This window comes from Scyliorhinus canicula, chromosome 2 (assembly GCF_902713615.1).
Source record: "Scyliorhinus canicula chromosome 2, sScyCan1.1, whole genome shotgun sequence".
NCBI classification, from domain to species: Eukaryota; Metazoa; Chordata; class Chondrichthyes; order Carcharhiniformes; family Scyliorhinidae; genus Scyliorhinus; species Scyliorhinus canicula.
In genome coordinates, this window is record NC_052147.1 from 152,495,119 (window position 1) to 152,511,908 (window position 16,790).

Sequence of the window (16,790 nt, forward strand, 5' to 3'; positions counted from 1 at the left end):
TGCCAGCTGTGCACCCTGGCAGTGCCTGGGTTGCATCAGGGTACCACCATGCCCAGAGCCCACCCACCAGGGAGACCCTCCGAAATGCTAGTATGCCTGGTCCAGGTTTGTGGGGAACAGTACCAACCGGCGCTCGCTCAGAGTCTCCACCAGCCCTCACCCAAATGACCTGTCACACGTCAGTCGTTCATTCCAGGGTGATGATTCTTCCCTCTCACTGATCACATGTCCATTCTCCTCAGGATCACAACCCGGCAGTGCCGGCCCATCCGGGGTGGTCACCCCCTTGCCTCCCAAGAGAACACCTCAGAAGAGAGCACCGAGGATGTCGCCATTATCAAGTCACACCTGTATACCCACCGTCCACCAGCGCAAAGACACACACTTGGTGGGCGAAAGTAGTGGACAAGCTTCAGGGGCACAATCTGGTGAGCACCGCACAGCTGCTGATGTACATCAGTTGGAGGCAGGAACCCCCAGGCAAGACAGCAGTCGGAGGGCTGCTGGATCCCAGGGCCCAGCTGTGTCCCAGCCAGATGCTGAGCCTGTGAAACCGGGTTGCCCGGAGCTGATCCAGTCAATGTGCTGTGAGATTCAGGGGGAAATGTTAGCGACACTCCAGCAGGTCCATAGCCGATTGGAGAGTCTCAAAGACCATGGGCACAGAAGATTGTGCTAGCAATGCGTGTCACCAAGGCCAATACTGCTCGGGTGGTGGTCGGGCTGGAGAGCCTGGAGCACGAGGTCAGCACAATGAGTGGTGGTATCCAAGGCATTGCTCAGTCAGTGACAGCCATGGCTGAGCACCTCAGCATCATGTCCGAGCCACTGGAGGACGTGTTCCTGATACAGGTGGACATTAGCGAGGCACTGCGGAGCATGGCCTAGTCAAAGAGGAACATCTCTGAGGGCATCGACAGTGTGGTGCAGACATTGAGGAGACACGAGGGCTGGCAGAGCCAGATGATGCAGGGGCATCTGGAGCTCAATCCAGCTGTACCTCCGTTCCGGGGGGACCCCCAGGGCCCTATTGGCACTGATCTGGAGTAGGGTGCACTTGAGGCCGACCTGGAGCCTCCCTACAGGATAACGACGACAGTTACCAGCTCACCCGAGTCCACCCGATCTGCCCCCAACAATGGTGCGTCTCGGGGTCAGCTTGCGGAACAGGGTGGCACGGCAAGGCATGTGCCATTGCCAAGTCAACAGGGGCCCTCCGGCCCCAGGCCCTCCTGAGGATGCCTGCCAGAGGTGTCAAAGGCCAAGGGACGAGGGAAAGAGCAGGCTGACCTCACCTCACATGTGCCTCCTGGGGAAACACCATGACGTAACGATAGTGCCTGGAGGGTGAAGCAGATAGAGGGTCACTGAGAGGGCCACTGGCGGGTGGGGAAGGGGCAGCACCATCGGTAACTAGGGACAGTTAGGTTCACGATTGATGGGTGTGAACGGCCACTCAGCAGACGGACAGAGTCAGACATAGATTGGGGAGCACCAGAGCTCAGCTCACAGTGGGTTATCATCACCCTCCTGCCTTGTATATTGACCCACTGACTGCGCTGACACAGGGCCATCACACTGGAGTGATGTAACGCAGACACTGGGAGGGTGGAACAGGGCAATTGGGCGAGGGGTGGTGGCGGGGGGTTGAGTAGAGAACAAAGAACAATGAAAATTACAGCACAGGGACAGGCTCTTTGTCCCTCCAAGCCTGCATCGACCATGCTGCCCATCTGAACTAAACCCCCTACCCTTCCAGGGATCAAATCCCTCTATTCCCATCCTCTTCATGTATTTGTCAAGACGTCCCTTAAACGTCACTATCGTATCTGCTTCCACCACCTCCCCCGCAGCGAGTTCAAGGCTCCCTCCACCCTCTGTGTAAAAAAGCTTGCCTCGTACATCTCCTCTAAACCTTGCCCCTCGCACCTTAAACCTCTTCCCCCACAGTAATTGACTCTTCCACCCTGGGAAAAAGCTTCTGGCTACCCACTCTGTCCATGCCCCTCATAGTTTTGTAGACTTCTATCAGGTCGCCGCTCAATCTCTGTCGTTCAAGTGAGAACAAACCAAGTTTATTCAACCTTTCCTCATAGCTAATCATAGGATCATAGAATTTACAGTGCAGAAGGAGGCCATTTGGCCCATCGAGTCTGCACCGGCCCTTGGAAAAAGCACCTTACCTAAGGCCATGCCTCCACCCTATCCCTGTAACCCAGTAACCCCAACTAACCTTTTTTGGACACTAAGGGCAATTTAGCATGTCCAATCCACCAAACCTGTACATCTTTGGACTGTGGGAGGAAACCGGAGCACCCGGAGGAAACCCACACAGACATGGGGGAACATGCAGACTCCACACAGACAGTGAGCCAAGCCGGAAATCAAACCTGGGATCCTGGAGCTGTGAAGCAACTGTGCTAACCACTGTGCTACTGTGATGCCCCCCATACCAGGCAACATCCTGGTAACTCTTTTCTATAGCCTCTCCAAAGTGCGGCAGAACTAAGGTTATATAAAGCTGCAACATGACTTGCCAATTTTTAAACTCAATGCCCTGGCCGATGAAGGCAAGCATGCATATGCCTTCTTGACTACCTTCTCCACCTGTGTGCCCCTTTCAGTGACCAGTGTACCTGTACACCCAGATCCCTCTGCCTACCGATACTCTTAAGGATTCTGCCATTTACGGTATATTTCCCATTTGGTTTTTTTTAATATAATTTTTATTGGTATTTTTTACAGAAAATATAAAACATAACGACAAACAATGAAATGCAACAAAATAACCCATAATAACTGTGACACCCCCAGACCGTATCGGCGCATGTATCACATCCCCCCACCCCCCCAACCCTAATGAACAACAAAAGAACTTTAAAAATATTAAAATTAAATAAACAAACATAGTCATTGTCGGCCCCCCCCCCCTTTTCCCTCCCCTTTTCCCTCCCCTTTTCCCTCCCCTTTTCCCTCCCCGGGTTGCTGCTGCTGCTGTCCCCGTACCCTATCGTTGAGCCAGAAAGTCGAGAAAAGGCTGCCACCGCCTAAAGAACCCTTGTACCGACCCTCTCAGGGCGAATTTGACCTTCTCTAGCTTAATGAAACCCGCCATGTCATTGATCCAGGTCTCCACGCTTGGGGGCCTCGCATCCTTCCATTGTAGCAAGATCCTTCGCCGGGCTACTAGGGACGCAAAGGCCAGCACACCGGCCTCTTTCGCCTCCTGCACTCCCGGCTCCACCCCAACCCCAAAAATCGCGAGTCCCCATCCTGGCTTGACCCTGGATCCCACCACCCTCGACACCGTCCTCGCCACCCCCTTCCAGAACTCCTCCAGTGCCGGGCATGCCCAGAACATATGGGCATGGTTCGCTGGACTCCCCGAGCACCTGACACACCTGTCCTCACCCCCAAAGAACCTACTCATCCTTGTCCCAGTCATGTGGGCCCGGTGCAGCACCTTGAATTGGATGAGGCTAAGCCGCGCACACGAGGAGGAAGAATTAACCCTCTCCAGGGCATCAGCCCATGTCCCGTCTTCGATCTGTTCCCCCAGTTCCCCCTCCCACTTCGTTTTCAGCTCCTCTACTGACGCCTCCTCCGCCTCCTGCATAACCTTGTAGATATCAGATATCTTCCCCTCTCCGACCCAGACCCCCGAAAGCACCCTGTCGCTCACCCCCCTCGCGGGAAGCGAAGGGAATCCCTCCACCTGCCGCCTAGCAAATGCCTTTACCTGCAGATACCTCAACATGCTCCCCGGGGGGAGCCCAAATTTCTCCTCCAACTCCCCCAGGCTCGCAAACCTCCCATCAATAAACAGGTCCCTCAGCTGTCTGATGCCCGCTCTGTGCCAACCCTGAAATCCCCCATCAATGTTCCCCGGGACGAACCTATGGTTCCCCCTTAACGGATCCTCCATCGAGCCCCCCACTTCTCCCCTATGCCGCCTCCACTGCCCCCAAATCTTGAGGGTAGCCGCCACCACCGGACTCGTGGTATACCTTGTAGGAGGGAACGGCCACGGCGCCGTTACCAGGGCCCCCAGGCTTGTATCGCCACAGGACGCCCTCTCCATCCGTTTCCATGCTGCCCCCTCCCCCTCCATTACCCACTTGCGCACCATCGACACATTGGCCGCCCAATAACACCCCGAGAGATTGGGTAACGCCAGCCCCCCACCATCTCTACCCCGCTCCAAGAAGACCCTCTTCACCCTCGGGGTCCCATGCGCCCAAACAAAACTCATGATGCTGCTAGTCACCCTTCTAAAAAAGGCCCTAGGGATAAAGATGGGCAAACACTGAAAAAGGAACAAGAACCTCGGGAGAACCGTCATTTTGACGGACTGCACTCTACCCGCCAACGATAGCGGCACCATGTCCCACCTTTTAAATTCCTCTTCCATCTGCTCCACCAGCCTGGTAAAATTAAGCTTATGGAGAGTCCCCCAACTCCTGGCCACCTGCACCCCCAGGTATCTGAAACTCTTCACTGCCCTCTTAAATGGGAGTCTCCCGATTCCCTCCTCCTGATCACCCGGGTGTACTACAAATACCTCACTCTTGCCTAAATTTAACTTATAGCCCGAGAAGCCCCCAAATTCCGCTAACAGCTCCATCACCCCCGGCATTCCCCCTTCTGGATCCGCCACATACAATAGCAGGTCGTCCGCATACAGCGATACACGATGTTCCTCCCCACCCCGCACCAGACCCCTCCATCTCCCTGACTCGCTCAACGCCATATATATTTCCCATTTGTATTAGACCTTCCAAAATACATTTGGGTGGCTGGGTGGAGGAATTGCTGCGGAGGTGGGTGGGGCTGTGGGAAGGTTTGGTAGTGTGAGGCAGACTGGTTTGGGAAGGGCGGGGGGAACACTGGTGTGGGCGAAGGTGGGTGGGAAGGGGAGAGGGATAGAGATAACAGACAAAACCATGTCCTATGAGAAGTGGGCGAAGATGAGGGTCTCCCTGGTCCTCCGGGCATGACGGACCCTCATTGCCACCACCTGTCCTCCACCTTCCAGCTTGACTCACGGGTCCTCCCTGGCCTCATCCTCCAGCTTTTCCTGGTCTGGTGCCTGCTTGTCCTCCTTCTCTGACATGGCCACATGTTCCTCCTCTGCCACCTCCAGCTTGTCGCCTCGCTGCTGTGCCAGGTTGTGGAGGACACAGCAGACCCAAACAAGGTGGGCAACCCTCCGGGTGGTGTACTGCAGTGCACCACCAGAGTGGTTAAGGCATCGGAATCTTATTTTAAGTAGTCAGATGTCAGATGCACCGCTCAATGACAGCCCGGGTGGCCACTGGGGTCTCGTTCATAGATCATAGAATTTACAGTGCAGAAGGAGGCCATTCAGCCCATCGAGTCTGCACCGGCTCTTGGAAAGAGCACCCTAACCAAGGTCAACACCTCCACCCTATCCCCATATCCCAGTAACCCCACCCAACACTAAGGGCAATTTATCATGGCCAATCCACCTAACCTGCACATCTTTGGACGGTGGGAGGAAACCGGAGCACCCGGAGGAAACCCACGCACACACGGGGAGGATGTGCAGACTCCGCACAGACAGTGACCCAAGCCGGAATCGAACCTGGGACCCTGGAGCTGTGAAGCGATTGTGCTTTCCACAATGCTACCATGCTGCCCGTTTCCTGATCCGGTGCCCTAGAGGTGCGTTAGACCCGTTGTACCGGGTCTTCACTTCGGTCTCCAGCCTCCGTACTGGCATCATTAGCCAGATCCTCATTGATACCCCTTATTTCCCCCAAGAGCCAGCCGTCCATCCTGGGGTGTCCCTAGAAGATGCTCTCGATCTCTGACTGCCCCAGGATGTAGCTGTCGTGCACACTCCCTGGGAAGCACACTGATGGAACCATCAATTCAGTGAACATGTGTAGTTGGATCTGAACAGAGGCTTTAATACACTTACAATAGAGCCAGCCTATTCGTCGTTGAACTTCAGGTGAACTGGCAGGCTGGCTCTAAGGCACTGATCTTTATACATCGGTCCCAGGGGGAGGAGTCCTGGGCAGAGCCAAGGGAGGAGCCCAGTACAAACTCTTGCGTACTACCAGAGCGACTCCCCCTGGTGGTCGGATAGTGCAACTGCACTTACAATAGGTAGATAACGAACATATATACATGGAGTGATATTGGCAACTATATATATTGTGAATCTCATTCACCACACACACATATATGATCTTCAGGTGGTGGTCAAATTGAACGTTCAGAGAATGGAACCCCTTCCTGTTAATGAAGGGCACTCCCGGAATGCCCGGTGAGCGCAAGGTGATAGACGTACCATCTATTATCCCCTGGATTTGGGGCATCCTGGCAATGGCGAAGAATCCTGCTACCCAGGCACCTTGCTGGGCTTGGTCTGGGTCAAAGTTCATACAGTCAGCTGCCTGGACAAACATGGCTGCAGTGACTTCACAGATCCACTTGTGGGCTGTCGGCTGGGAAATGCCACACAAGTCCCCACTCGAATGATCCTGAGGCGTAAAGGTTCAGGGCTGCGGTGACCTTGACGGCCACCGGGTTCCTCCATGTGTTGCCAACTACGCAAGGACATGGCACAGATGCTGCACTGTGCCCTTGTTCAGGTGGAGCCTCCTGTGGCACATGCTGTCTGTCATCTGCTCGAAAGACCAGTGACGCCTGTGCACTTTAGGCCGTCACCGGCCTCCCCCTCTGGGTCCGTCCGCAGCCTGATGGGCAGCTGGATCCTCAGGGTGTGGAACGGGGCCCTACACATAGGATGCCATCTCGCCCCTGTCGCCCCTGCTGCTGCCGCCTTCTCCGAGGACTGGCCACCTGGCCTGCCAACGCCACCACGAGGGCAGTTTCTGCAGGGTCCAAGGTATCATCCATAATGTAATATCTGTCAGGAATTGAAGAGGATGTGAGACTGACGATGGCTTCCACCCCGGTACATTCGATCTGAAGCATCCCCACCCTCCCGTCCCCTGCCATCCCTCAGGATGCCATCCAATATGCCCAGCACATCACCCCACCTGCAGCAGTGTCCAGACCTCACAGCCTGATTGGGATGCTAGGCAGCGGAACATTCCATGATTCGGGACCAGATTGTGTTTGGTGTGACTGAAAATAAGCTGAGGGAATGGTTGCTAAGGGAATCGGAGATGTCTTTGGAACAAACAGTTAGGATTTGTCAGACTCACGATCTAGCAGCACGACATTCTAAAATGTTTCTCAGTAAGGGCGGCACTGTAGCACTGCGGCTTCACAGCGCCAGGGTCCCAGGTTCGATTCCCAGCTTGGGTCACTGTCTGTGTGGAGTCTGCATGTTCTCCCCGCGTCTGCGTAGATTTCGTCCAGGTGCTCCGGTTTCCTCCCAGAAGTCCCGAAAGACGTGCTGTTAGGTAATTTGGACATTCTGAATTCTCCCTCAGTTACCTGAACAGGCGCCGGAATGTGGCGACAAGGGGATTTTCACAGTAACTTCATAGCAGTGTTAATGTAAGCTTACTTGTGACAATAAAGAATATTATTTTATTCCTAGAGCTATGGCGACAGCAAGAAGGCCACTATTGCTGGTTATATTCCAATATCCACTGGCTGCAGGGGGTGAAAGGCAGACATGTTAGTATGGTGCATGCCCCCGTTCGCAAACAGGTCCAACGGGCTATATGGTGGCCACAGTTGGCACTGTTGACCTGCCCCCACATGTCACCCCCCCCCCCCCCTCACCGCACCCCTGGCCCAGTCGGTGCCCGGCACCGTGGGGACCTCTGACCTTGGCGACCGCCGATGCTGACAGGGGTACGGTGGCTGGCACTGCCTTGCCAGCAGTATGCTCCGCGACCCCCATCTGGAACCCCCCTGTGAGGGCTACTGTGGCCGTTGCCCTTGGGTGGGCTGCTTGATGCCCCGCCGGTGGGTGGCAGCCGGTTGAGGGGAGAGAGGGCTGGGTTGCAGGGACAGAGGGGTGGAGAGTCGAGGCTGGGGTTTGGGGTGGTGGGGGGGGGGGGGGGCACCCATACAGCCGCTGGCCCTCTGCAGAACCAGGTGGCCACAGCAGGCCACCCCCAGGAAGAGGCTCCACTCCTTGGAGGGGAGAGAGAGGAACATCACTGCCCCAGTGCCATACACATGACATCCTTGTTCCTATCCCTCGGCCTTATGCCCTGTCCCCGGAAGAAGACACACAAGACAAGAAAACTTGTAGAAGCCTCTGAGCTGTCGCAGCCGCTGAACAGGATGCGTTGGGGCCGAGTGTGGGCGGAATCCCTGAGCCATTCATTTTTAAAACGCTGGGGTCTGAGGCAGCGACCTGACCCCTGGGTCACTGGGCGATGGTGGTGAGGAAGGCCCCCTCTCCATCCCAACCTTCGATACTGGGCACCTCCATTTCCCTCCCAGATCTTTTTCCGGAGAGTTTTGGTGACCTGATGACCTCCCTGAGGAGGTTGTGCACTTTCTTCCTGCACTGCATGCCAGTCCGGGCGACATTGCCCACGGCACTGATGGCCTCTGCCACCTGCGCCCAAGCACGGCGAATGGTGGCGCCTAGCTGCCTTCCTCCCGGGCTGGGGTACAGGGTCATCCTTCTCTCCTTCATGGCATCCAGGAGGGTGTCCAGCTCAGCTTCCCTGCTCTCCTTGCAGCCACCTTGTTGACTGGGATGGTGTGTGTGTGGGGGGGGGGGGGGGGGGGAAAGATCGTTTAAGTGCGGCTGCGGCGTGTGAGCCTCATGAGCGCCAATCACAGACCCGGCGAATCCGGCACCGTTTTGCAAGGAATTGGTTGTGTTCCATGTGACAATGGTGCTCGCTCATTTAAATTAGCTGAATTGATGCAGCTGTTGCGCCGTTTCTCTGTCATAAAACACCACTGTTTCCACGACAGCATCGGCACTTAGTCTCAAAATCGGAGAATCCAGCCCTTAATCTCAGGAGTGGAGAATCCGGCTGCTTTTTTATTGAAGAAATGTTACACTCTTCATTGAAAAACTTCTTTTTTTTGAATGTCAATGGGTTTAATCCCAAATCAATAGCAACGTTTATTTTAATATTCAAGATTCTGAGGTGTCAGTAGAATTTCTCCTACAGCAAAGTATCCTTTCCTTACAGTTTACAAAGCAAACATTGTTGGGGTCTTGTCCCGTTTCGGAACAAAATCAGCGTCTGTCCCGGGTACCGTAACACCAATTACACCTCAGCTAGAATATTGTGTGCAGTTCTGGGCGCCACACTGTAGGAAGAATGTGAACACATTGGAGAGGATGCAGAAGAGGTTTACAAGAATGGTCCCAGGAATGAGAAACTTCTGTCATGAGGACAGATTATTTAAAAATATATATATTTTATTAAAGCATTTGTAATTTTTAACAACAATTTTCAAGAAGAAAAATAACAAAGTAAAGAACACCCACCCAACCAACAACCAGACCCAGCCATCATGGCTTACATACACAGTTCCCCAGTCCCCCTTTCCTACTATTTCCCACCTTAACCAACCCCCCCACCCCCCACCTCCCTCTTTCCCTTGACCACCACCACCCCCCCCCCCCCTTTGTATCTGCTAACAGCTTAATTCTCCGCTAAAAAGTCAGTAAACGGCAGTCCCTCCGGGCGAACCACAGCATCGATCCTCTGAGGGTGAACTTGATGTTCTCAAGCCTGAGAAACCTAGCCCTATCACTAACCCACACCCCCGACTTTGGGGGCTCCGAGTCCCTCCATGCTAACGAGAGCCATCTCCGGGCTACCAGGGAGGAAAAGGCCAACACATCGCCCTGTCTCGCCCCCTGGACTCCCAGGTCTTCCAACACACCAGAAATCGCCACCTCTGGACCCGGAACTGCCTGTACCCTTAATACAGTGGACATGACATCGGCAAATCCTTTCCAGAATCCCCGAAGCTTCGGACATGTCCAAAACATGCGGCCATGATTTGCGGGCCCTCCCGCACACCACCCACACCTATTCTCCACCCCTTCCGAGAAACTGCTCATAGGGGCCACAGTCATATGCGCCCTGTGGACCAACTTGAATTGTATCAGGCTGAGCCTGGCACACGACGAGGACACGTTAACCCTACTCAAGGCATCCACCCACAATCCCGCCTCGAATTCCTTGCCCAACACTTCCTCCCATTTTTGCTTTACTTCCCCTATCGGGGCTCCCTCCCATTCCATGAGCTCTTTGTAAATTTCTGAGACCTCCCCTCCACACTCCCTTTTTGACACTACCTTGTCCTGTATCCCTTGGGGCCTTCCCCTCCACCACTCCCGTTTTCGACACTACCTTGTCCTGTATCTCCTGGGGCGGCAGGTGAGGAAAGGCGAAACCTGCCTCCCTGCAAAGTCCCTCACCTGCAGATACCGGAACCAATTCCCATCGGAAGCTCAAACTCCTCCTCCAATTCCTCCAAGCGCAGAAAGCTGCCGTCAATAAACAGGTTCCCAAACCACTCTATCCCAGCTCGCTGCCACCTCCGAAACTCCCCACCTAGCTCCCCCCCCACCCCGGCACAAACCGGTGATTGCCACAAATTGGTGCCCATAGCGATGCTCCCTCCACTCCAATGTGCTTCCGCCACCGTCCCCCACCCTAAAAGCTGCCAGTACCACTGGGCTTGTGGAGTACCGAGCCGGCGAGAATGGCAGAGGTGCCGTTACCAGTGCCCCTAAACTTGTGCCCCTACATGATGCCGCCTCCATCTGCTCCCACACTGACCCCTCCCCCACTATCCACTTCCTGATCATTGCTATGTTCGCCACCCAATAATAGTTCCTGAAATTCGGTAGGGCCAGCACCCGCCCCCCCCATCAACCCTGCTCCAGCAACACCTTTTTTACCTGCCCATATGAACCCAGAGATCACTGTGTCCACCCTCTTTAACAAAGCCTTCGGAATAAAACTATGCAGGCTCTAAAATACAAACAAAAACCTTCGGCAGAACCGTCATCTTTACTGTTAGCACCCACCCTGCCAGTGACAACGGGAGCATATCCCACCTTCAAAAGTCCCCCTTCATCTGCTCCACTAAACGAGCCAAATTTAGCTTGTGTAGCTGCTCCCAGTCCCGTGACACCTAGATACCCAAATTCACTCCCACCATCTTGAATGGCACCCCCCCCCCCCCCCCCCCAAACTCCTCTCCTGCCCTCTCACCTGAATTGGTGCAGCCTAAAATAATCTGAGCTCACTCGGTTTGCCCGCACGCTCGCCAGTGGTGCCTGGAACAGCAACCGGACCCAGTCCACAAAACCCTGCCCAAAAACAAATCGTCCCAGGATGTCCAACACATACTCCCATTCCACCTGATCAAAGGCCTTCCCTGCATCTATGATGACCACCATCTCCACCTCCCTTCCCTTGGAGGGCATCATAATCACATTTAGCAGCCTTCTGATGTTAGCCGTTAACTGCCTCCCTTTCACAAACCCCCCGTCTAGTCCTCTCTCCTGGCACACAATCCTCTATCCTCGAGGCCGAGATCTTGGCCAGCAGCTTGCCGTCATTTAGAAGGGATATTGGCCTGTACGACCCACATTGTCCTGGGTCCTTATCCCACTTCGGGATAAGAGAGATCAAGGCCTGTGACATTGTTGTGGGGGAGTGACCCTCGATCCCTAGCCTCATTAAACGCCCTCACCAGCAAGGGCCCCAGCACTCCTGAAAACCTTTTATAAAACTCCACCAGGTATCAATCCGGCCCCGGGGCCATGTCCGACTGCATCGTCCCCAACCACTCCACCACTTCAAACAGCTCAATTGGGACTCCTGGGTCCTCCACCAGCTCTTCTTCCACCCTCGGAAAGTCCAGTCCCTCCAAAAATGGCCTCATCCCCTCCACCCCGGCTGGGGGTTCCGACTCGTACAGCCTGCTATAAAAGTCCCTAAACACCTCATTCACCCCCACCGGGTCCAAGATTGTATTCCTACCTCTATCCTTTACTTTCCCTATCTCACTTGCCGCCTCCGGTTCCTTAGCTGGTGTGCTAGCATCCTACTAGCCTTCTCCCCATATTCATACAGCACACTTCTCGCTTTTCTCAATTGCCCCACCGCCTTCCCTGTAGATAATAACCCAAACTCCATCTGCAGCTTTTGCCGCTCCTTCAACAACCCTGCCTCTGGTGCCTCTGAGTGCCTCCTGTCTATCTGGAGGATCTCCCTCACTAATCTATCCATCTCCGCCCACTCCATCTTCTCCCTGTGTGCCCATATCGAGATAAACTCCCCTCTCACCACTGCCTTCAGCGCCTCCCATATCGTAGCTATTGAGACCTCCCCCATATCATTTATCTCCACATACCTCTGAATGGCCTCCCTCACCCGCTCACACACCTCCTCCTCCGCTAATAGTCCTACATCTAATCTCCAGTGCGGGTGCTGGCCCCCCCTCCTGTCTCACCCATAAATCCACCCAGTTCGGGGCATGATCCGACACTACTATCGCTGAGTACTCAACATCCACCACCCCCGCTAACAACGTCCGAACCAAGACAAAAAGTCAATTCGGGAGTACACTTTGTGTACATGGGAAAAAAGTGAGTACTCTTTTGCTCTCGGCCGCTCAAACCTCCACAGATCCACCCATCCCATGTGTTCCATAAACCTCTTTAGTTCCTTCGCAGCTGCTGACACCCTTCCAGTTTTTGAATTCAACCAATCCAGCCTTGGCTCCAAAACCATATTAAAGTCCCCACCCATAATCAGCTGATGCTGGTCCAGATCCGGGATATTCCCCAATACTCGCCGGCTGGTTTAGCTCACCAGGCTAAATCGCTGGCTTTTAAAGCAGACCAAGCAGGCCAGCAGCACGGTTCGATTCCCGTACCAGCCTCCCCGGACAGGCACCGGAATGTGGCGACTAGGGGCTTTTCACAGTAACTTCATTGAAGCCTACTCGTGACAATAAGGGATTTTCATTCATTTCATTTCATTCATTCGTAAACTCTACATCGTTCCAGTTCGGTGTATAAATATTCACCCACCACCGGCACCCATCCAACTTCCCGCTCACCATAACGTATCTGCTCCCCCCCCCCCCTCCCCCCCCCCAACCACCACTGCTAATCAACCATAGTCCTTCCTAGGCCAGTCTCCAGCCAGCGTCCCGCACCTCCTCAGGCCCGGCCTCAGGTGCCCCTCACCATCGACCCACACCCTGTCATCATTCACCAATCCCTCCCCTGTCAGCAGACTTCTAACCCCCTCCCTCTCCTTCCCCTCCCCACCCCCACCCCACAACAAAATAAGAATCCTAACCCCCATCAACACACTTACCACCTGCCCACCCCCCACTGCGCTTCCATGAGATAGCCCACCCAGCTAGCCTGGTAGCCCCTGCCCATGGCGCCAAGCATCCTACGCCCCAATTGATTCCCCTGCCCCCTGCTCAACCATCCTCCCAGTGTAAACGTTACAATCTACACCAACACAAAGAAAGAAAGAAAAGCATCCACCATCCCCTATCAAAAACAACCAGACCCAAAGCCCAAAACAAAACTACATCCCCAAGTACAGTGCAAAAGTGATTCATACAAACCTGAAGAAAACCAAGATAAAAGATAGGAACAACCACTCCAGAGTTCAATGTCCTCCTTCTCCTGCCAATCCATTGTCTGTAATAAATTCCATCGTCTCCTCTGGTGACCCAAAGTAGAGTTCCCAGCATTCGTACGTGACCCACAGATGCGCTGGGTACAGCATGCCGATCTTTGCCCCCTTCTTAAAGAGGGCCAACTTCACCTTGTTGAGGCTCGCCCTCATTTTGGCCAGCTCCGCACCCAGGTCCTGATAGACACGCAGCTCGTTGCCTACCCATGTACAGCGTCTCCTCTGCCTGGCCCACCTCAAAATCCATTCCTTATCCAGGAACCTGTGCAATCGCACCACCATCGCCCTTGACGGCTCGTTTCTCTGCGGCGTCCTCATAAGCGCCTGTGCGCCCGGTCCACATCCAAGGGCCGAGCAAACGCTCCTTCACTCAGCAGCTTCTCGAACATCCGCGTAACATATACACCGGTGTTCGCTCCCTCACTTCCCTCTGGCAGACCCACATTCCTCAAGTTCTGCCTGCATGATCTATTCTCCAAGGCCCCGACCTTGTCCTGCAGCCTCTTCTGTTGATCTCTCATCAGCCCCATCTCCACAGCCATCGAAGCAAGCTGCTCCTTGTGATCCCCCACTGCCTCCTCCACCTTCCGGATCGCCTGACCCTAGCGCTGTGAAGCAACAGTGCTAACCACTGCACTCCCATGCCGCACAAATGATGAAGAGGAAAAGTAGACAAATTGTTCCCGTTTGTAAAAGGATCAAGAAAGAGAGGACACAGAGTTAAAGTGATTTGTGAAATAAGCAAATGTGATTTGAGAAAAAGCTTTTCCACACAGCAAGTGGTTGGGGTCTGGAATGCGCTGCCTGGAAGTGTGGTGGAGGCAGGTTCAATCGAGGCATTCAAGAGGCCATTAGATGATTATTTGAACAGAAACAATGTGCAGGGGTTCGGGGAGAAGACTGGGGAATGGCACTAAGTCATGATGCTCATTTGGAGAGTCAGTGCAGTCAGCATGGTCCAAATGGCCTCCTTCTACACGGAACAATTCTGTGATGTCCCGGTATTTCCATTGATAATCTGTATTTTTGTTTTTTTGATTCATTTGTCAGGCTGGGCCTTGCAGAGGAGCTGGAGTTTGAGGATGGTTCCGTTGACCTGGTAACATCAGGAACAGCAGCTCATTGGTTTGACATGGAGAAGTTTATGAAGGAGGCTGAGAGAGTTCTAAAACCTAAAGGCTGTGTGGCTCTGTATTGCTATGCCAATCCCACTTTGTTGGGTTACGACAATTGTCCTGAGGACCCAGCCCAGATTGTCGAAGAGGTAAGTAAGCAGGAAGAAAGACTTGCATTTATATAGCAACTTCCACAACCTCAGTACATTCCAATATGCTTTAGAGCCAGTGACGTGTCGCCACAAAAATGTGGAAACCACATTGTGCACAGGAAGATCCCACATACCACGAGGCGGTTAATGAGCAGATCTCCACTTTGATGGTGACTTTTCTCAAAAGATCACAATTGAAGAGGAGATCCAGCTCAGGATCAGCTGTACCAGTCCAGCTTTCCAAACATTATACAACCTGATCTTTGTCTAACTGAGATCTCCACAAAAGGACTCAGGCTTTAGTCTGTAACACTGTTGCTGCCACTACCTTCTATAAGGCAGTGAGACTGGGGTCACCTACCAAAGGCACTAGTGGCAATGGGAGAATTTCCAATGCTGGTGTCTCTACAGGATATTCAAAGTGGAGGAGAGGTGAACATTCTCCAGCTTCCTCACTGAAGCCAATTCCTCCAATATCCCATCCATGATCATGTGACATGAACTCGATTGGACACTGCATCCATATGGTGAGTAATCCCCTCCCAAAACACACCCTTTCTTCACAACATAAAGATGGCTCCTCAAGGAGGATGGAGTAAATGTTTTAAAGACACTCTGAAGGCCTCATTGAAAAGGGGCCTAATTGACATGGGAGCATGGGAGGGACTTGCCATTAGTCGATGAAAGTGCTTCATCCAACAAGCCACAATGCCATCAAAGCAGGAACTGACCATATAAACCCGGCTGGGAGGCAGCAGGACCCTTGCTCAAGAACCCCCTTTTCTCGGGTCAACTTGTGACCTCTCTGCCCAAAGGACTGTGGCTCCAGGATTGGCCTCTCAGTCACCCGAGGACACACAAACCCTGAAGCCCGACAGTGTCCTTCCTCATTTTGAGGAATTGGTGATGATGAATGAACAGATAATCTATGTTAGTGATTGATGCTTGACTGATAAATATTGGGTCAGACATCATCACTGGCCTTTCTTCAAAGTAGCACCGTGGGAAATGTCCCATTCAAAAAGGTGGGCCTCCGTTTAACATCTCTTCTGAAAGACTCTGCCTCCAATGGTGCAGCACTCCCTCAATTCTGAACTGAAATGTCAATGCTGGACCTTTGCATCCAAGTGGCTGGAGCCGGGCCTGAATCCACAACCATCTGACTCACAGACAAGATGGCTGCCGACTGGGCCTTGAGCTGACATAGGAGGCTCAGGGTACAAACTAATTTCCAATCAAACAGAAATTGTTCTCAGTACCTCAGTGATGTAAAATTGGAAGAGCATATTGTATAAATTATTGAGAAATTAAGAACTGTGTTTAAGAACTCTCACCTGGAGTGTTTGATACAGTAGGTGTCACAATATGTGGCTATTGTGAGGAACATAAAGGGTTAATGTAATGTTACTACTCTAATCACTAGATGGTGCTATAGAGCAACCATTTAAATATCACATGCCTCCTTGACTTCCGGGAGAGAGTGGAACGGAGCCAGTCTGAGTAAATGTGAGATAGTTTAGCTGATAGCATAGTTTAGTATTGTTGAAGTGCAGTGTATTCTTTACTTACTTAATTCGTTTGCAAATTTTCAAAATCTAATTAAGTGTAGTGTAATAAATTAGCTTTGTTTTTGAACACTGCTTGCTGTTCTTTGTCAACACTACAACCTTCACCACCCTGAAGAACAATACAAAGAACACAACAGTAGGGAGGTGGCAATTTACCTGGTGTCTAAGCCAAGGCTAGGTATAATAATAATAATCTTTATTAGTGTCACAAATGGCTGACGTTAACACTGCAATGAAGTTACTGTGAAAATCCCCTAGTCGCCACATTCCGGCGCCTGTTCGGGTACACAGAGGGAGAACTCAGTATGTCTAACTCACCTAACAAGCTCATCTTTTGTGACT

The 16,790-nt window shown here is 52.9% G+C and overlaps 1 protein-coding gene across 1 annotated transcript in view; it reads left to right on the forward strand.

Annotated features, from left to right (window-relative positions):
• LOC119959786 (putative methyltransferase DDB_G0268948) overlaps positions 1-16,790 on the forward strand; it is a 97,471-nt gene that overhangs the window by 30,206 nt on the left and 50,475 nt on the right. The window contains exon 3 of the mRNA XM_038787880.1: positions 14,664-14,877. Within this exon, the coding sequence (XP_038643808.1) occupies positions 14,664-14,877 (214 nt within the window). The remainder of the gene's footprint in view (positions 1-14,663; positions 14,878-16,790) is intronic.